The sequence below is a fragment of the Callorhinchus milii genome, unplaced genomic scaffold (genome assembly GCF_018977255.1).
Source record: "Callorhinchus milii isolate IMCB2004 unplaced genomic scaffold, IMCB_Cmil_1.0 Scaffold4, whole genome shotgun sequence".
Lineage (NCBI taxonomy): Eukaryota > Metazoa > Chordata > Chondrichthyes > Chimaeriformes > Callorhinchidae > Callorhinchus > Callorhinchus milii.
The window spans coordinates 15744712-15766383 of NW_024704745.1; the positions used below are offsets into that span (position 1 = coordinate 15744712).

Below are 21672 nucleotides of genomic sequence, written 5' to 3' on the forward strand. Positions count from 1 at the left end.
TGAATTTATATTGTAAATGACACACTCTACATTGAAGATTGCAGCATATGCTATAAAACATTTCACTCCAGACATTGGGTAAGTAATAAAATAACTGCAGCATGTGATAGTGGCAGCATTTTCAGTTTTAGTACTGATAATTCAAATTTAATCCAGCGTCAGGAGTAGTAATATGTCGATTGTTCACCACTCTCAAATCATTGTGCTCCCTGTGACTGAGGTGGTTAAATGATCCAGCAGCAGATGCTTCCAGCTTTTGTTGAGTTGGTTGCTATAGTGATGGTGATATATTCATGTAGAGCAGGAAGCTGGTTGTGCATGGTCTAATTTGATAGGAAGTGAGGCTTGAGGTAGGTATTGATGAACATAGTGATAATTGGTTATACCTTTAGGATCCTGCCTCCACATGTCATATAAAGTGAAAGCATAAGACGTAGCACAGCTGAAAGGATACAGATATTGTGAAGTAATGGATTTTGGATTAGGATTTTCTGGTTGTGGAATACAGACCTGATGCCCTAATGTCGGTGAAACTACCTAAGTGTTTATGAATGGAACAGATTGGAGCATCTGGCGAATTGATTGTTGAACCTTCTAGCAGCCTGAGGGACTGCAGTAACGCTAGATGAATGAAAAGGATGCGGGCAACAGTAAGTGCTAGCACTGAGGCTTATCAAATGCTTAATCAAGTTTACCATGATAGTAATTTAAATGCTGATTGAAACGGCAACCGGTGGTCAATCAATAAGTGTTTTCATTTAATTGTAAGCTAGCCTTATATATACTGTATATCACACATACAGTGTCATCATTTTCATGAAAGTTTTCACTACTAAGTAGAAAATAAATAAAATTGTTTAATTTTCCTTACAAATGAAGCACATTTTGTATGTGACTTTGCTAGTTGAATTTTATTTGTTGTGAATACCATAAGCTTTTATTTTCTATGAATATAGGAGACTATTAAATAGTAAAGATAGCACACACCTAGGTAAGGATTAACAGTATAATACGTTTAAAAATCCAATTTATTTACCTAAATTTTTTTTTATCATCTTTCTTCAGTGGAAACCAATCTCACAAAGTTCTTCCACCTGTTAGCAATGTTATTATTCACTGTTCAAAAACATCTGCTTTGGTAGTTGTATATTTTGAATTATTTTTCTAATTATTTTTCCCTATTGGCTTATGCCCCTGTTCTGGTCTCTACCCTCCTCATACTGGGGTGTGGTTTCATGGGCGCTGTTGGCCTCTGGTACCCTGCCCAAGTGGTCATTTTTCATGTGTGAACCCTAGCAGTGAGTGTCGTCACCCCATCGTGGAGCCTATCCTCTCCTCACCTCGTTGCCACCCATGCACATGACAAGTAGAGATGCTAAAGAGGGACTGGTACCAAAAATCCGTCTGGCTTTCCCTCTCTATCTCTGGGAATGCCTTGACTAATTTAGCCTACACATGCAGCTCCTTCTGAGCCCAGCAAACCCAGCATGGATTGGGATTTGAATAGCAATCTCCCAGTCCAGGCAGTTCCATTTTTATCCTGCTGCCTTTTCTCTATTTCTGTTTAGATATATGTCAAGTGTTTGGAAACATCCAGAAAAACATCTTTTATATTTAGTGTGATTCAATCTAAACATAGATAATGTTTGGTGAAGCTATGTATAAACTGATCTTAAAGTTGCAATTTTTGTGTTTTGTTATCAAAATGAAAAAAAGCTATAATATTAAACATTTTTGTGTTATTCAGAGAAAATTTCTTTAATTTTTCCTGATTCTTTGAAATATTGTTGCCAATTATTATTTTTTCAAGATTATTGAAAACATTTTACAAAGATAAAGCATATAGGAAAATAGTTAATGGAATTTAAAAGAAGGCTTTTACATTTCCTTCATTCGATATAGAATGATATTTAGACTTTTTTATTGTTGGGATATCTGAAAGGATATTTTTAAGTTGATTTTTTNAGCAAAGTATTATAGCTATTATCAATACTTAATACACTATAACTCCAGAATTATATAATGTGTATGATATAATAATAAACAATCCTTACATTTGATATAGCACTTTCAAGTCGTGAGGATGTCTCAAAAGCGCTTCACAGGATTTGCTGTAAAGTGTAGTGATTCTATTTTATAGGCAAACACAGTAGCCAATTTGCGCACAGCAATGTCCCACAGACAACCATTATACGGATCACAAGATTGGTTTCGATGAAGAAGGCCCTTCAGCCTATCTGATATCATCCCTCCAGAACACCCACTTTGCCATCTTCACAGTATCAAGCTGCTTTTTAAATGAGTCTACTGTCTTGGTATTACAACAATAACAACTTGAATTTATTTGGTGCTCTTCATCCGGGGTAGCATTTTGGAGCACTTTGCCAACAAGTCCTGGCAAGATGTTCCAGTCGTTAAATACCCTCTGGGTAAAGAAAAACTCTTGTATCTGTTCTGAAATTGCCCTTTACAACTCTTAAACCAATGGCTTCTTCTTCTGACTCAGTGTATCCTAAAACCTTGTTCTGGGTTTACTTTTTCAATCCCATTTAAAATTGTATACATCTCTCTAACATCTCTTCTGAGTCATCCCTTCAGCCTGAAGAGCCCTAGCTTGTGTAATCATTGCTCATAGATCATTTCTCCAACACTAGGGATCATCCTCGTTGCTGTCCTCTGCACTTCTTCTAGGGCCTGGGCAGACCCCTTAAGTTGCAGTGACAGAATTATATGAAGTAATCTAGGTGGGCACTGACCATTGCACCATACAGCCTAAGAATAATGTCTGGAGATCTAAACTCAACTGATTTATCAATATAGCCCAGTATCCTGTTTGCCTTGTTTGCTGCCTCACACTGCTTTGACGTAGTGAACAACGAGTAAACTAACACTCCTAGATCTCTTTCGGTTTCCTCCTTGGCAAGTTCTATTCAAACCATAAAGTCCATGTGTTTCTTATTTTTACTTCCAAAACATAGCATCTTGCATTTATTTGTATTAAACTTTGTTTGCTAGTTATCAACTTATGAATGATCAATTTTGTCTGAGGATTGTTAGCCAGGACCTCGGGACAAACACCTTTCCCTTTTTAGATGGTGCCATGGGATCTTTAAATTCCACCTGAACAGTCTGACGAGACATCTGCTTAACATATCAACTGAATGACAGCACCTCCAACAATGCAGCGCTCCCTCAGCACTGCATTGGAGTGTCATCTTAGTCTTTGTGAGTTCAAACTTCTAATGTGGAACTTTGAACCACATACCACACATTTTATAATCAGTCTAAATGAGAATAAGAAAAGATGGTCAGTGCAATTTCCTCCAGCATAAAACACACGTGAATTGTGCAGAGTACTAGTACAGAGTTTGGTAATGTTCTTATGATTTTCCCCGCCCTCCACCTTCAGTGCTGAGATGCAATTGCAGCAGCTGCTGGGCAATACGAATTGGGCTCAAACCATTTTGGCCTCATATCATTTTTAAGTGAAAACCTGTAAAACCATTGAATTGTATTGAGAAACCTAGGTGGTAGGCCAAGGACAACAGTGTCGTATATCACATTGAAAAGTTGCAAAGAGGAAAATGTGAAGTTGAGAAGTGGTTAGATTGTGCCAGTATTGAGCTTTGGCAAAGAATGAATAAACCGCATTTGAGGCTTCATTTAAATACTGGGAAAATGCATGGTGGAGAAAAATATTTAGCACTTAATGGTTTGGAAGAACAAGAAAGGAATGTTCACAGAATAATCAATCACCAATGAAATGGGGGAAAGAAATGAAAATTTGCCACCTGGAGAGTGTGGCTGGAGGACAGAATTGAAAAAAAAACATTAGGAGATGCTCCTTTTCATGTCCTCTGTCCAGGCTTGTGAGATAACCTCCCCACATATTGGAGCCTTACTCAAATCTGTGATAGCCTGAGGCATTATAGAGAATTAAGAGTTGAATAAAAGTAAGTGATAGTTATGCAAGATGAAACCAATCTTCTTGGAAGCAGATTTAGCATTGGAGGAATTTGATGATTTCATTTGAAATTAGAGGAGATTGTCCAATAATATGTAATTATAGAACAAAAGAAGGTAATTTGGCAACGCCTCTATTGCCATTTCAGGTCCTGCCGATGAGCCAGTCTTGCTGTGCTGTTATCAGCAGTGCCCTGGAATACTGTGGACCCACCTGGCTCAGGAACCGGACTACCGAGACCACCGCAGAGGGCTGGCTCGATTCCGATATTCCATTGCTAGGCATGTCACCTGGAAGCCAGTTAAGCTCCAAGGGGATCCCGCTTACCTCCTCTTTCCCCTCCGAAGGAGGATAGTCACTAGTTGATCATTCGACATTCGACAAGCGCGGGTTTGAGCCCTCACTAGGTGGATCGCAGGTACAAGGAGCTCCCGGAGAGGTTCCCGGTGGGTAACCCATGGGCGAGAGCATTGCCACTGTCTTTCTATGCACAGCTCGGACACACATCCCTTCCCATTGAGCGATGGTTCTACTATTTGGAGGTATGGAGTTTAAACAGCAGTTGCTTGCCTCTCTGTAGACCAATCAAGGTGGATTCCTGTCGCTGGACATACAAATGTGTTTTCACGCACTCGGACTCCAGGTATTGTCCACCACGACCACAATGTGATGACTGAAGAGATACTTAAAAAGAATGAGAAAGAAAGCACAGATTCTTATGCCATAATAAAGAAAATACCTGGGAAAAATTTATGAATTTACATGAAGGGACAGTTTTGGAAATATAGCTATATAAAAATAGTCCAATGCTGTGATGGGAATAGCTAAATATGTGCTGTGTATTTCTCATAAAATAATAGAGTATTTAGAGAAGAAATCAGACACTTAAAGAACACAAATAATGTGGTAACAAATACAGAGGTCGCTGGAAACAACACATAATGGCAACTTCTGTTTTTGTTTCAGATTTCCACCATCTGCAGTATTTAGCGTTTTGGTTACAAATAGTGTGGTAACTGAAAAGGAACATAAAATAGTAAACTATTACATGAATATTTTTGGAAGTATTCATTAAAGAGAACACCGACTTTCTATCTTCTATACTTTACCCAACATTTTGGATGATTTGAGGAGAGGATGACAGATGTTGTAGATGGCCCTCTTTCTAGCTCTTTCCCCATATCGCTTAATGTTTTATTATCCAAATGCTTATCCATTTCTTTTTGTTGAATGATTCTATTGATCCAGGCTTAACATCCTATTACTGTAATGAACAGCAAACAATAATAACTCTGTGAGTGAAGAAACTTGCTAACCTCTCCCCTAATTTTTTTGTTAACAATCCGGACACTATGTCCTCTTGCCACCATTCCTAAATTGAATGAAATTGTCTTACTCTTTTTATCTTATTATGAACCTTAAACAATCAATATCATATTTATTTGCAATTTTTGTCTGCTATACTGGAAAAGCCCCAATGCAGCCAGCTTTTCTTTAAACAGATAGTATTTTTGTATCTGGTATCCTGTTAGCCTGGCTTAAATGGTGGCATCTCACTTCTGAATAAGAAGGTTGTGAGTTCAAGACCTACATCAGGACTGTGAACTCATAGTCTAGGCTTCTTTATGGATCACATATCATCACAATCCGTGATGGCACTCCAGAGCAATGCTGATGACAAATCCTGAAAGCCAAAGCCTTAACAGGTTTGGTGGTTTTAGCTGGACAAACAGCGGGAAGCTTGCTAAACAGTGCTTTCCATGGCAAACTATGCAGCTTTATCTGGTTAAACAGCAGCAGTATCCCCACATATACTCTTGGGAACCTAAGCCTTTGCTGTTGCTGACCTGTACCTAATACTCCACAGAATTAGCTAAGTAGGATGTGTCCCTCTGGGGAGAGAGTGTGTATTCTATTCTGGACAAAGGGAAGATTCCTTGTGTAGGTGGAATAAATATGTGGAACTCTGTTTGGTTTGGATACTCTTAAGCATAGTGCTGAGTTTCTGCATTGGTCAGATATCTGTCTGACCACAAAACAACTTATTTTTTACAATTCTGTATTGGGCTCTGTTTCAGAGCATACATAATTTGACAAATTGTTGAATTTAGTCTTAACTTTGACACTGGTTTTCTGATGATCTTAAAAGAATGAAGCCAGCTTCAAAATTGAGACTATCTTTAAGAGCAATCAAACGCTGGACACTCCGAAATGCCAAGAAAATTTAATAAATCTAAGCCCAGACGGAATTTTTACCCCTTCTTCCAAATTGAATCAACGTCATTTTGAAGCGAGGATGGACTATAGCCCTTTTACCTTTTTTTGTTGCTCAATATTTGTTTTGAGCATTAATCCGCTGAGGCCAAACATTACGTTTGTACTGATTGGGTTGCCAAGGCTGAAGGCCTGCCATCCAATCAGTAAAAACTTAATTGTCACCACTTCTGAGAAACATTCTGAGATTGTTTTGCCGATACAGACATTTTAGAAAATGCAAGGATTATTCATTTTAAAATATCTTTTGTCATTTATATGTTTTATGGCAAACCACTTCACTCTCTATCTGTTCTCCAAACAATCAAAGCTAAAATCAGCTCTTTGATGAAACTGTGAACCATATAATTCTTTTGTATTTTGTACCTTGTTTACCGCCGATGATATTTGTAGCATTTCTTCAAATATTGCGATATGTACTAGGCATGCTTGGTCTTGAAAAGCCTAATCCTTCAACACTTGTGTATACCATTGGATTTTTAATCTGCTGCTCAGTTTAGCAAAGATTTTACCACAGAAGCACTCAAGCAGTTGATTCACAAGGTTGAAAAGCCCAGAATATGAAAGACACGGAGAAGCTTTTTGACGTTTACTCGGAAATTGGTTATAGAATGTAATGGGTAATTGTACATGGAACTGCATTGGTATAGAAGGAAGCAACCAGTAGGGTGCCTCAAAAATCCATGCTAGAGAAATATTATTTATGTTGTACATAAATGATTTGGACTTGGAGACAAAAAATCAAGCTATGGTATTCTGATACTGTAGTACAAAACTGAGGGTGGTGCAAGCAACCAAGCACAAGCTGACTAATACAGAGATCTATCCAGGTTAAGGAACTAAACTGACAAGTGGTAAATCCAGTTTTAATGTGGACAAAATAACTTGGTTAGATTAGAGAAGAAGAATGAATATCTTCTATACTAATAAAGACAAAATCTCTGTCTATTTACTAAGAACACAATAACCGATTGAGGTAAAGACATGATTTATACCTCATCGGAAAGGTGTTGCATGGGGGAGTGTCACGGGCATTTTTTGGTGAGCTATATTACAAAATATATAAAAATATGCTTTAAAAGGGTATGCATTGTATTCTGCAACAAAGTAGCTATGCGTGGTATTCTGCAACAAAGTAGTGACAGGTCACACACCCTTCTTGAGAGATACATCTATACTAATAAAGATAAAAGGTCTGTCTGTATGTCTGTCTAACTGATTGGTGTAGAGACACCAACAGGAGTCCTCCCCAAAGGATATGTGTGCAAATATGTGAACAAGGGATGCTAACGTGTTCAACAGCACATGTTCTTAATCCTAAGGGATAAGAGATGCCTAAGAAGTGAAGATCAAGCCCTTCAAGGACAAATAAAAATGCCAGACGAAAGAGAGAAGGCCGATTAAATGAAACTGGTTGCAAGCGTAGCTGCCTTGGGTACAGCTAGTTAGAAATAAAAACTAAATTGTAGTAGTTTCAGGACCCAACATAGGGGAGGAATTTGGGATACTCATGGGAGGAAATGGCAGGGTCTCTGACCACCATCTTTGGATATGAAGTTGTACTTGAGGCTTGGAAAGTTGCCAGTATAATACCTCTGTTCAAGAAGAGAAAATGGGTTAACCCAAGCACCTGTTGACCATTCAGCCTTTTCATATAATAGTTTGCGATACAATTAGTAATCACAATACAATACAATAAAAAAATTGCATTTATTTAGCAACTTTTATGTCAGGAAGATGTCCCAACCAGATGTCTGGTTGGAGCAGAATTTGTTCCCAAACTGGGAATGGGGGTTGAGGGGATGGGGATGAGTGGTTGGGGGACAAGAGAGTGAAGGGGGGAAATGGCTGAAAGAGTGGTTAAAGAGGAAGGTCTTGAAGTGGACCTTGAAGGAGGCGAGGGAAGCGGCAAGTCAAAGGGACTCTGGGGTGGAATTCCAGAGTGGAACCAGAGAGGCATGGGTTAATAAATGATGGATCGCGTGGATTTGTAACAGGCAAGACTTGCTTCACAAATGTAGTAGTTTATTGAAGAGATAACTGAAAGTATTGATAGAGAGAATGAAGTGGTTGTGTTTATGGATTTTCAAAAGACGTGTGAAATGCTGTTCCAGTTATATAAGAAAAGTGACTCAAACTCTTTCTAAGACCTTTGCAGCCTTGTGATTCAACAGTTCCCACCTGGTGTCATCTGTAAGTAGATTTTCATCCTTAAAAAGAGACATTTCAGAGTAGACCCTAAAGAGTTATTTGTGATGCCATATGGTGTTAAATTACATATGATTGGAAGTCTTTAGCAGGAGTGCTGGTGGTAACCAGTATGCTGGACTTTTAAAAAGCAAATTCTAACTGTAAAAGGAAGTTGAGATGTGTATTCTTCTGAACCTCTCATGATATTGTGCTTTAGAGCTGTGGTTTGTGTTTCAAACACCTCAGTTGTGTTCAATTTTAGGCAAGTTAGTATAGCCCTATGAGGTTATACTAACATTGAAGAATGTTCAGTAACCATTCATACCTGGGATGGAGAAACTTAGATAAGATGATAGACCTTGGATATATTCATTAGAACTGAGAAAGTTAAGGGATGATCTGATTGAAACATTTAAAATATGAAGGGAATTGACAAGTTAAATAGTTGACCACTCTTTCCTCTGGTAGAAGAACCCTAAATAAAATCTTAAAATTAAAGCTATCACAAGTATGTTTCTTTGCATAGAGGGTTGTGAGAACGTGGACTTGCAATCTTCCACAACACCAAGAAAATTACATTTGTAAAGCGCCTTTCACGTCGGGAGGAAGTCCCACTTGAAAGTGACAGAGTGACAACATGACAGAGTGAAAGTGACAGAAAGTGACATAGGAAGAATCAGTTGGGATGTTCAAAAGGGAAATACATTCAAGGTTTTAAGGAGGAAAGATGGGATTAAAAATCTGTTATGATCTAATGAACTGGTAAAACAAACTTGTCTGGCTGAATGACACTTATTTGACGAAGAATTGAATTGAGAAGTGTATGAGATAAAGTAGTGTCTTATTTTTTAAACATTGGGAAAAGTCATCAGTCTTTTCTGGTGCTGTTCACTCCCATGTTTCTATATTACACACAGGATGCCAGATACCTATGTTAACGCAGTAACCTCACTGATAATAATGTAATAATTAGGTAATGTAAAGAATTTTCCTGAACCTTAAGAACTGAAGAAAACATTTGGATTACTCAAACATAAATTGATGGGTGTTTGTAAACTTGGCAGCATATTGTAATGTTTCACATTCCGCCCACAAAATATACAGTCAATTCACTTTACAGTATTTTCTGTGAAGCGCTTTGAGATGTTTTGAAGACATGATAAAGCGCTACATCGAATGCAAGGATTATTATTGTAACATTCAAATTACATTAGTTACCTTTTTTTCACTAATACTGGAAAATAAAATGTCTCTGTTTCTTATTTTGACAAGATTATTTTGCTTCTGTGGAGGTATTCACTAAAGGTACCAGTTCTTTTGTAGGATGTATTAATATATAATATATGGTATATAATATAATGTATTAGTATTTTGAAGTGAAAGTGCCTGAAACATTATTGATGATTAAATTGTATTGCATTTTGTTGTTTAAGAAAGTATTCATACTTAAAATATATTTTAGTTGACTGAAGAATTTTAAGAAAGATAATATTTTATTGTTATTACAGGTTATTTTAGTTCAAGTCAACCCAGGTGAGACATTTACCATCAGAAGAGAGGATGGCCAGCTTCAGTGTATTACAGGTAAACTGACATCACCAACATGTAATCTGTATGTTAAACTTTTCGTTCAGTCTCTGGAAAAAAATACTAAAATGCAAAGTGCTGTTTGCTAAGTGTATTGTTTCTTTTGATGTAACCTTGATGCCATTCTCTGTGCAAATCTAGATTTGCTACTTTAATGAATGATACATAATGGCCAAGCCTTCCTAGTGTGGCTAATTTGATTTGTAGTAAATATGCCTACATCATGTATTGGAAGTAATTTGTAGACCACTGAGAAACTGCTTTAAGAAGAATGGATTTTTATAGGATAATCTGTGCATAACTAGATGCAGAACTTAATTGTTGGCACTGAAAATAAATGCAGTAAATGAGGGTACATTTAAATATATTTTTAGCTGAGAGTTGAGAGGGCAATTAAACCAGCAGCAGAAAGAGCAAAGGAAGACAAAGGACAGGCAAAGAAGAAGGCAAAGTCATAATTTGATGCATTTTTATAAAAGCCAGTATTTTAAATAATTGAATGGATAATTAAAATAATTGGTAGCAACCTATAATTACTATGTCAAAGGAATCTTTTTCTTGGTCAGCCAGGTATCTGACATATCCAGAAACCAATTACTATGCTTAATAGTCTTCAAACCAGACTGAGAATCCAACATATAAATGAAACCCATGCACAGAAATTTCCCTGTGTCTGGAATTGAATGTGCACGTTCTCCACGGAGGGTCATACCCTGTTTATCTAACTCTGGAGCATATTAAGTACACGTAAGCAAGAGCCAAGCCTTGGGAACACCAGAGTGTGCATTAGGGTAATACTGATGGAGTTTAACTAGCTAAACCCTCATAGCTTTACATTAAGAGCACTATCTGGTATCAGATTCCCACTTCCTATCAATGTACCCATTAGGACTTTGACTTGCAGCAGGACTGGTCTCTGCTTAGGAATTCTACGGACCTGCTGGGTTCAAGATCCAGACTACAGAGACTACCCAGAGGTTTGACTTAATGTTGATATTCTTTTGCCAAGCACATTACCTTGGAGGCAGCTCAGCCCTAAGGAGTTCCTGCATACCTCCCCAGAAAAAGTCACTAGCTGGTCATTTGACTTCCGAAAGCATACATTGAGTAGTCATGAGCTGGATAATCAGGACTATTCCTTTGCTAAGCACATTACAGTGGAGTCAGCTCAGTACCTGAAGTGTCATGCCCTGGTTGACCTAATTCTGGTGATCAGCACAGCTTGTCATGAATTACATGAGAGCATTGCAACCATCTGCCGTGCTCAGGAACCAGATTACCAAGACTGCCACAGAAGGTTGACTTGATTCTGAAGTTCCTGACAAACCCATAGCTCGGACACACATCGTTACCCATTGAGCAATGGTTCTACCAGTTGAAAATGTGGAGTTTGAGCAGCAGCTGCTCTTTTCCCCGCTTACTAATCAAGGTGGATATCAATCTCTGGATATATGAGCACATGTTCACAAACTCATACTCCAGGTAATGCCTTCCAGCAGCTGTTGTGCCAAGCTTCAGAGATTCTACAGTCATTTCATTTTACAGTTTATTCTGTGAAGCGCTTTGAAACGTCTCGATAAGGTGCTATATCAAATGCAAAGATTATTATTCCTTATCAATTCGATGGATGTTAGCCTTCAGTGTGGTGGGAGGACCTATCCACACAGCTTGGCAACCATCTTGATTTTCTACAGTTTCAATTCCTCTAGGGATTGTAGAGGAAAAGATGAACCAGGAAGTGAAGGTAATCAACATTACTTACAAGGGTCAAAGGTATTCAGGAAACATAGAGGAGTATCAAATTCTTAGGTTAGATTTGTTGAACAAAAAAAAGGTTTTCCTAAAATCCACCAGAGAAAATTAGGCAGAATGACTTTGTTTTTCACATGAATTTCACATTTTATCCTCTCAAACTCTTTCACAATTTTAAGACCTGTATTAGATAGCCTCTTAACATTCTCTGTTCCAGTGAAAACAAATCCAGTTTTTTNATGCCTAGTAATTTTTTTATCCCTAGTATCATCCATGTGAATCAATGCTGAATCATTTCCATGGCTCTGATGTGCTTTCTGTAATATGGTACCCGGAGCTACATGCAGTACGACTAATGTTTGTAAATAGTTATCATCACTTCCATGCTTTTTTATTCAGTGCTTCTAAATATAAAACCTAGTATCCCATCTGCCTTTTTATCATTTTACCATCTTTAAAGATCTGTATATCACTCACTGTTCCTCAAAATCCCTCAATCAACATAATCCAAGAAGACATCATCTGAACACCACTTAAAATAATTTCCTTTTTAATGCAGTTGGCTTGTTCATATTAGTTCACTTGGTGCTCACCATTTTGAACCAGTTTAAGGCAGCAATGAGCAACATAAACAGGATGGTGAGTTATATTGCTGAATCAGTTGAGTTCAGATCCCCAGACCTCACATTCAAACTGTACACTAATCTGCTCAGGCTGTACCTTGATTACTGTATACTGTTCTGGTCATTGCAGCATTAAGGGGGCTGCAAGACTCAAAAGGTCGTGCAGAAGAGCGCAACAAATGGATCCCCAATGGTGAACGGATAAGCTATAAGAAACCACTAACTTAGCTCAGGCTATTGGAAAAAGATGTCCAGCAGGGATATGAAATGTTAAATAGGATAAAAATAAACCCAGAATAACATTTTAATGCCAAGGCAGAAGAAAAAGATCAAACAGGCTGGAGTCTTAAGGACACATTTTAGGATAGATGTCAGGATGTATTTTTTTCCACAGAGGGTAATCATTGGGTTACCAGGTAAGGTGGTTAAAGTCGGGACACTTTTGTCAAGAAACACCTTGATGCTTCATGGTTGGTAATCTGGAATGATTACATCAAATGGGTTAAGTCTTGTGATTGATATTGCTGCTCAATTATTGGCTAAAAATATGTTTAACCTGTTGTGTGTTTTCAGTCAAGTAGATTCAATGCATATCTTACAGGATTCATTCCTGAAATAACTTCACTGGTGATTTTAATATTTGTCCATTTTTTCTCAGAAAAGCAAGTGATGGATCCCTCTCTCATTCTCTGACTTGCTCTCTGTACTATCTGTATTGTAACGTTTTTTCTTACTCGCTGCTTCTTTTCCAATCTCCGGGGAAAAGTTTACTGCATTCAATAATTTAACACAGCAGTAAATTAACGCTGTCTAAATTATCGCTACAATTTGCTGTGTTGGTGGGAACCTAAGGTTGCAAGATTCACACTTAACATAGACTAATTCACTAAACAGTGACAGGGTGGCAAGTTATCCTCTTTCTTCTCCTTCTTCTATCCTCCAAACTGGCTGAGTGCTGGCTCCTACTTTCATCACTGACATTTTTGACTAATACATTTTTGTTTTTAACTTTGTATCGCCCCATAGAGTATGGTAACCATGCTTTTGGTTTAATAGTTAATTTTCTAGAGCTTGATGTGGCAAATATGCAGTGAAATTTGTGCTCTCCCCAGCCCAGAATTTTTTTTCCACTTGAGATTGATGGCAGAAATCTAGTCCAGCAAAGAAGTAGGCATTTTTGATCTAAGTATTTTTTGAATGAAGTGGGGTTAACCTTTGACAAACCGTAACCATGATCTTAAGTTGTCTTAAAAAACGAAAAGATTAAAGTACTTAACTGAAAAAATCAATCTGGAAATTGCTTTACTACATCTTTGGACTTACCATATTTTTGTGGAATATGGAAGACCTTTCTAGAGAAAAAAATTGTTATGTGTCTCCTCCTTTCTCTACCTCCACTTGACCAAAGACAAGGAACATGCAGCATCCAATTCACTAACAAAATAGGATCTTTGTTTTGAATGTTGAACTGATTACTAAATCGTCTTGTATTAGTTATGGAATATATTAAAATGTAGCAGCAACCGCATAGTTCAGTGCTATAATCTTTTTATCCATTTATTAACATGTCAAATTCAAGCTATTTATATATAGTATTCCCTCTTTAAAATTTTGGATGTTTAAAGCTTAAACATGTTAATGGTACAATAAATATGAGGTAACAGGAATAAATAATACTTGCATTTGATATAGCACCTTATCACATTTTCGAGACGTCTCAAAACGCTTCACAGAATATACTGTAAAGTGAATTGACTGTATATTTTGTGGGCAAAGCACTACAGTTAATTGCGCACAGCAGTGTCCCACAAACGGTCATGATTGAGGTACCAAATTATTATTTTTGAAGGGATTATTGCAATGAAAATATTTAAGGAAATTCAGAATCCAGGTATTTTTTGAAGCTTCATTTTTGATTCTAGAAGGACTGCATCCTCGTTTTTCATCCACCAAAGGAATACTATATCTTAAAAGCCCTACAAACACTGACCTTAACCTTAGTTGACCGCTCTGAGATGCTATCCTGCATAGAGGGCGCTATACAACAACAAAATTACATTTATATATAAGTGCAAGCTGTTGTTGTTGTAGTTGGGGTGTTGGGGGGAGAGACAGAGAAATGCAATTTCGTAAACTCATTCTGTTGCTTAATTAAGGAGCATTTTATTGACTGGACTGAAAATATCATTAAAATGTGCCCTTAAAACCCTGTTTCATGCTTTTGGAAAAAAAGCTTTACTCGCAGGCCTTTCATATTCCAAATCACCGCAGTTTTTAAAAACTGTATTCCAGGGTACTTATCGAGACATAAGCAAAATGTTTGAAGACCTATTGCTCATTTTGAGGAAGCTAATTAAACCAGTGTTTTAATTATTTTATTATCTCATATGATTTGCAACATTTTTTCAAACATTAAAATCATTTGTTATTAATTTATTTTTATCTCCCGAAGCACCAGTGGAAGGCAATTTGATATAGTACCATGCTGGTCTCTCCTGTTCCACAATCCACAAGTCCAACTGATACAAATGCCTCCATATCCTCACATGCATCAAATTCTGCATGTCCATCATCCCAATCCTTTCCAGACTACTGGGTCCCTGTCTCCAAACAGATCGACTTCAAGATCCTACCCCACACAAATATGGCCTTGAATCATCCTTCCTGTCTGACCAACTCGTACCCCAATCCTCTGCCGCCCCTTTGCTCAGTTAACACAAGTCTGCTATACAAATGTAATTTGTTGTTGTTGCTGTGATTTCCCAACCTCTCTGCACCACAATTGGTGGCCGTGCCTTTGGCCACAATCCTCCAAATCTCTGAAACTCCCTGCTCAAACCCTCCACCTTGCTCCCTTTTTATTTATCTTTAAATCCCACTGGAAGATCTACCTCTTCATCCATTGCCTATGGTCACCTCGCCCTACTTTGCTTGGCATCCAACCTCGCCACTGTACAGCACTCTGAGAAGGGTGCTATATTAATGTAAGTTGTTGTTATTTGATCTTAGCGAAGTGGCTACTGTACTCTTTATAGTAAAATCCTCTGAAATGCTTTGAAAAGTTTCACAATGTAATAAATAATAATCCTTGCATTTGATATAGCGCCTGCAACTGCGAGGAGATGCTGGATTTACTTGAGACCAAAATCGAAGGGATCCGTTCAGCCGCCTCCGCCCTCCCACCCGCCACCACCTCCCTATCTCTCGTTCCGCATTTTCAAACCTGTCTCCCCCTCCTCTCTCAGCACCACTATAACCTGAATGAAGCCCACCACCTGCTCCCTCGACCCCATCCCTACCCTCCCAGCTCCACCTCCTCGTTACTCCCTGTCAACTGGCACCGTTCCCATCCCCTTAAAAACTGCTGTCATCACCCCTATCCTAAAAAAAATTCCCTGGACCCATCTCTGCTCACTAACTGCCGCCCCATCTCCCACTTTTCCTTTCCAAGGTCCTTGAAAGAGTTGTTGCTTCTCAGCTTCACTCCTTCCTTTCCTGCCACTCCCTTTATGAACCCCTCCAATCAGGATTCCGTGCTGCTTACAGCTGCAGACACGGACTCAACTTCCACATATACGCGGATGACACCCAACTCTATCTCTCTGCCTCTACCCTTAACTCCAGGACCACTGATGTCCTGACAAACTGTCTGTCAGACATCAAGTCCTGGATGAGAGCCAACGTTTTATAGTTGAATGTCAGCAAGACCAAGGTCCTCCTGATTGGCTCGCGCCTGCACAACTCAGGTACTGGCAGCATCAGCAAAGATGCACACTCCACCTCACCAAGCCAGGAATCTTGGCATCTTGTTTGATCCTCAACTGTGCTTTCTCCCCCACCTCCGTGCCATGACCCGCTCTGCCTTCCCCCACCTCCGCAACATTGCCTGACTCCTCCGCTGCCTCACCCATCAGGCCGCTGAAACCCTCATACATGCCTTCACTACAACCAGGCTCAACTATGCCAATGCCCTGCTTGTCGACCTTCCCAACTCTTCCCTCCACAAGCTGCAGATCATCCAGAATTCTGCAGCTCATATCCTCTGCTGCACCAGGCTCCGTGGCCCCATCACACCCACCCTCGCCCGGCTCCACTGGCTCCCCATCCCTCACAGGATTGAGTTCACAATTCTCATTCTCACCTTCAAGGCCATCAATGGCCTTGTCCCCTCCTACCTCTCTGACCTGCTAACTGCTTATCAACCTGGCCTCCAGCCTCTCTGCCCCCACCCTCTGGAACTCCATCCCACATTCCCTTTTTTTCACTCCCTCGCTTGCCTCCTTCAAGGCATGCCTCAAAACCCTCCTCTTCGGCTACCCTCCCTGACCCAACCCCCCCCTTCTGGTCCTAATCCGTGATTGTTCAGCACCTTGGCACGTCCTCCCGACATGAAAGGCGTCTTACAAATGCAATTTTGTACTGTATTGTATTGTATAACTCATTCCTCCAATACTGGGGATCATCCTCATTGCTGTACTCTGACAGTGCCTGGGCAGCTCCTTTATGTCACAGCTACCAGAGCTTTCTGTAATACTCAAGGTGCGTCCTGATCAGAGCACCACATAGCTTGAGTATGACGTCTGGGGATCTGAAATTAACTAATATAGCAATGTAGTCCAGCCTCTTGTTGTGACCTAGGTTCCCTTTGCAACGTTCTGCTTCCTTCCCTTCAGCTAATTTTTAATCCATGCTCATATCTTGCTCATGGTACCAAGTGACGTCATTTTATAAAGGAATCTTTCATGTGGTACTTTTAACACCATTCAGAGATATAGGTGTACTACATCATGTGCTTTCCCAGAGTCAAATCAGGATGCACCCCCTCAAAAGAGTCTTTCATATTGTTCTGACAGGATCTATACTCTGAATCTGTGCTGGCTGTCAATTATTAGGTTATTGTTGTACAAGTAAACTTCCATTTTTTNAATGATGATTGGTTCTATAATTTTTCCAATTATTGAAGTCAGGCTCCTGGGTCACCTTTCTTGTGTATGGAAACCATACGTGCTTGGTTCCAAGGTGGTTAACAGGACATAAGATAGTCTGTATATGTCTTTCCACCATTGTGAAGGCAGATGTCTGTTGAATAGCTGTTGTGGAAACTAGGGTTCGATACAACACCTGCTGCAAGGTTGATGAACACACTCTCAAACAACTAGGGCTGAGTGCCTGACTTGATAGCTTGTGCAGAGAGGTAAGTACTGCTGAAGTTCTAACCTTGCAACTGATGGAATCACTAATCAATGGGCAGGGATGTGTGTCTAAGCTGTGGAATGTGGCAATGCTCTCAATCGCAAGCCAAAGCTTTCCTTAATGGGCAAGATGGTCATAGACAAACAGTGAGATTACTGGACAGTGTCCTCCATGATAAGCTGTGTAGTTAAGATGGTTAAATGCCCGCAATAAACCAACACACACTTTGGGCTCCTGAAGCCTTGCTAAATGTCTGTCTGATATTTTCTGGAATTAGGCAAATAGGGTGTGATCATCTGGGAAGAAAGTCCACATTCCATTCCAGATATCGGAAATGTCCTTGCTTAGGTGGCATGCAGATGTGGAACTCATAGTCTGGTTTGGATACCACGGTGATGGGTTTCCATATGTGACAGACAGATGACCAAATAAACAAGTGTGACCTTCTGGGTAGAATGCATACTCCATAGCGGACACACATAAATTTCCATACCTATGTGATTTTAAGCCTCTTAACCAAATACATTTTAATTATACAGAAAACTTGTGCAAATATTTGACAATATAGTGGTAATCTTTGCATTTGTAATAGTGCCTTATCCAGTTGTCGAGATATGTAGTTGTAGTGACTGTCGAGATATGTAGTTGTAGTGACTGTCATTTTCAATCTACGACTGTTTGTGGGACATTGCTGTGCGCAATTGGCTGCCGCGTTCGCCCACAAATATACAGTCAATTCACTTTACAGTGTGTTCTGTGAAGCGCTTTGGGACGTCCTCCCGACGTGAAAAGCGCTATACCAAATGCAAGGATTATTATTATTATTACTGTGTATTTGTAGGTAAATGCCGCAGTCAATTTGCACACACAGTTGTCCCGCAGACAGCCATGAAGTGAATGACTAATTTTATCTAGGGGTCAGTACACCAGGAGAAACTCCCTTCTCTTTTCAAATAGTGCCATGGGATCTTTAGCATTCACTCAAACAGGGAGAAAGTACCTTAGTTTAACATCTCATCCAAAGGTCGGATAAGATTTTATAAAAGGTAAGGTTCTGGTGGGACTATGTATGATATTGATTTAATGTGGAAGCTGCCTTTGTTAGAGGGTGTACTGTATACGTCAGTTGTGTACTCTATTATTCAGATGTCTGTGGCCTTTGTTTTTGATCCTGTCAGTGCTTGCGTCAATGATGCGTATCATTGCTTGTGTGATGTCAAAGAGTGGGTGTACAGCTGCAGACACATGGTTAACCTAATGTACTGCAGTAAATTCTGAAGAACATTTCCTCCTGGGAAAAACAAGGAAAGAATGAATCATAGCTTTTCACATTAGACTAATGCTAAGTATAGCAGTGTGCTTGACCTGTACTATCTGCAGGGATTATGCAGACAGTTCCACACAATAAATAGAAGCTTTTTTTTGCTTTTTGCAAAAAAAAAGCATGCATTAATATCACCTTGACTATTAGTTTGTGGCTTGTATTGAGGATGTAATTAGCTCACCATCCTCTGTGTGTTTTGGTTGCTGCTCTCAGATCCGAGCAACACTATCTCTTTTCTCTCCCTCACCCCCTGTTCATTTTCCACTTTTCCATCCCCTGCCTCCTCCTTGCCCTTTTAGCTTTCCACGCTCCAGCCTCCGTCACATCCTTTGACCCCTCTGCTCCACCATCAAAGGGTGAGCTTTCAGACACTATTCCTCGAAACTATGGAACTCTCTTCCTCAATCCCTCCCCCTTGCCTCCTCCTTCTGCATCTTCAGATCATACCTGAAGATCTTACTATTCGACCGTGCCTACAGGCACCTCCCCCGCTCTTCAGCTTGGCTTCAAGCTCCGCCACAGTTAAGCACTCTGAGACACTGCCCGTGTGAAGTGCATAATATAAATGTAAGTTGTTGTTGTTACCATGACACCTGGGAAACTACAACACACCATTCAGGGTCGTAGTTCTGGTTCCAGAAGTGACATTAAACCTCTCACTCCTACACTGAACTAGTTACCCCTTGGCCAACCAATATGCTGTGGGGTTGCTCACTTTAAAGAAAAAAATAGAGTTGCAGCCTGATTATCAGGTTTTACTTCTGCAATACACCGCAAATATTTTGGTAACTGAGAGGAGCAGTAATTGTGCTGATGCTGCCACAGTAATCATGTGACACCATATGAGATTGTTGACTGCAATTGAACACACACCCTTTAGTCCAATAAACTGTGGCCAAGTCACCACACTGGGAGCCTTTCACCTACAGTGTAAGACTGCTTAGTAAAAGCTGCATTTCCTGGATTTTATGTGCAGTGGAATGCCATAAAATGGATGGTAAGACCCTTAAAGCTTGTTACTTTCATGTTAAGGCATAGATTTTTTTTAAAAAATACAAAAGCAAAAAGCAACAGGATGCAGAAGAACCACCTAAATGTGCTTTGTTGTGCTTTACAAGTAACATACACATTGTGCCACAGGAGCAAGCAGGCCGGTTTTAGAGAAAAAGCAATGACTCACTTAGCCCTGAGGGCTTTCTGTATTCTGTGAGTTTGTGTACCAGAACTGTGTTTTGCTTATCAATGTTCGTAGGTCAAACAGAAAAAAAATACCACGGAGCAGGATGTAGCAGTCAGCTGTAAATTGTTAATAGACGTGATGTAACTTAATCACTGGCATGTTACCCTGTTTGGGAAAGAAGACAATAGCTGATTCAGTTATTTAATAGCAAAATACTTCAATTTGTAGTTTATTTCTATTTTTGCTTTAATTTAGAATACTGTACTGGGGCAGAAAGTAAAAAAAAACTTGTGTATTTATTTCATGTAGAAGTCATTAAGCCACAATTGGTTCCTCAGCATTCTGTACAAGAGAAGTGGAACAAGGGTTTTCAATCTATCCACTTTTCCGTAGGTATAGCGAGGAAATCATTGGGGATTTTCACCCAGAATATTAAACCTCTCCCGCTCGTGTATATGCTGGGAGATGGCATGTGCATGGGCAACATTGCCTGAAAAGTAGAGTCCTGTATCTCAGTGGTTAGAGCACTCGCTTTGCAAGTGAGAGACCCGAGTTCAATTCCAGGTGAAATCTTGGGCAAGTTTCCTTACTCCACACGCCTAATAATAATCCCTCCAAAAACAATAATAAATTGGTCATTTTCAATCTACGACTGTTTGTGGGACATTGCTGTGCGCAATTGGCTGCCGCGTTCGCCCACAGATATACAGTCAATTCACTTTACAGTGTGTTCTGTGAAGCGCTTTGGGATGTCCTCCCGACGTGAAAAGTGCTATATCAAATGCAAGGATTAATATTATTATATTATTAAGTACAAACAGGTTGCTGCTTAGTCTTCCAAGCTGAGTTTTTTAGGCCATCCGGTCTAGCACATGCGGAACCCCATCACCATGCTTACGAGTATCCAAACCAAACTGACAGTTGCATGCAAATGACCGAAACATGGAAATTCCAGATATTTATTGGAAGGGAATGAACACTCTCTTCCTGGAGGGGACACATTCCTAATTCCGGAGAGTATAAGGTGCAGGTTCTCAAGGCTTAGGATTCCCCAGAGTCTGCGGTTGGGGTACTGCTGGAGTCCAACCGTCTAAAACTGCACAGCTTTCCAGTTGTTTGTCCAGCTCGGACCACCCTGTCAGTTAGGGCTTTGCCTTACAGGGTTATTAAGAGGAGCTCAGAGGGCACAACTCCTGCTCCCTGTGACTGCCTTTCCAAGTCCCGCTGATGAGCCTGGCTTGCTGGTGTGTCATCAGCAGTGCCCTCGACTACTGAGACTACCACAAAGGGTTTGTTCGATTATGACATTCTGTTGACAAACATGTCACCCTAGAGCCAGTTCAGCTCTAAGGAGACCCAACTGTGAAGAGGTTTGAGACGTCTCAATGACGTGATAAGGCGCTATATCAAATGCAAAGATTATTTTTCACTTCCTGGTGGGCATCACAGCCAAGCATGAAATGTGTGAGAGCACTGCCACCATTTTCCTGCCCACAACTACGACACATCTCTTCCCATTGAGGGATGGTTCCACGGGAAGCATGATTGAGCAGCAGCTGCTTACCTCTGTGCAAACCAAAGTGGA

The 21672-nt window shown here is 39.8% G+C and overlaps 1 protein-coding gene across 2 annotated transcripts in view; it reads left to right on the forward strand.

The window, feature by feature from the left end:
- The window catches only part of fndc3a (fibronectin type III domain containing 3A), a 76994-nt gene that overhangs the window by 19903 nt on the left and 35419 nt on the right, over positions 1 to 21672 (forward strand). For both annotated transcript variants that reach the window (XM_042334395.1, XM_042334396.1), the window contains exon 3: positions 9937 to 10012. In XM_042334395.1, coding sequence (XP_042190329.1) covers positions 9937 to 10012 — 76 coding nt within the window. The remainder of the gene's footprint in view (positions 1 to 9936; positions 10013 to 21672) is intronic.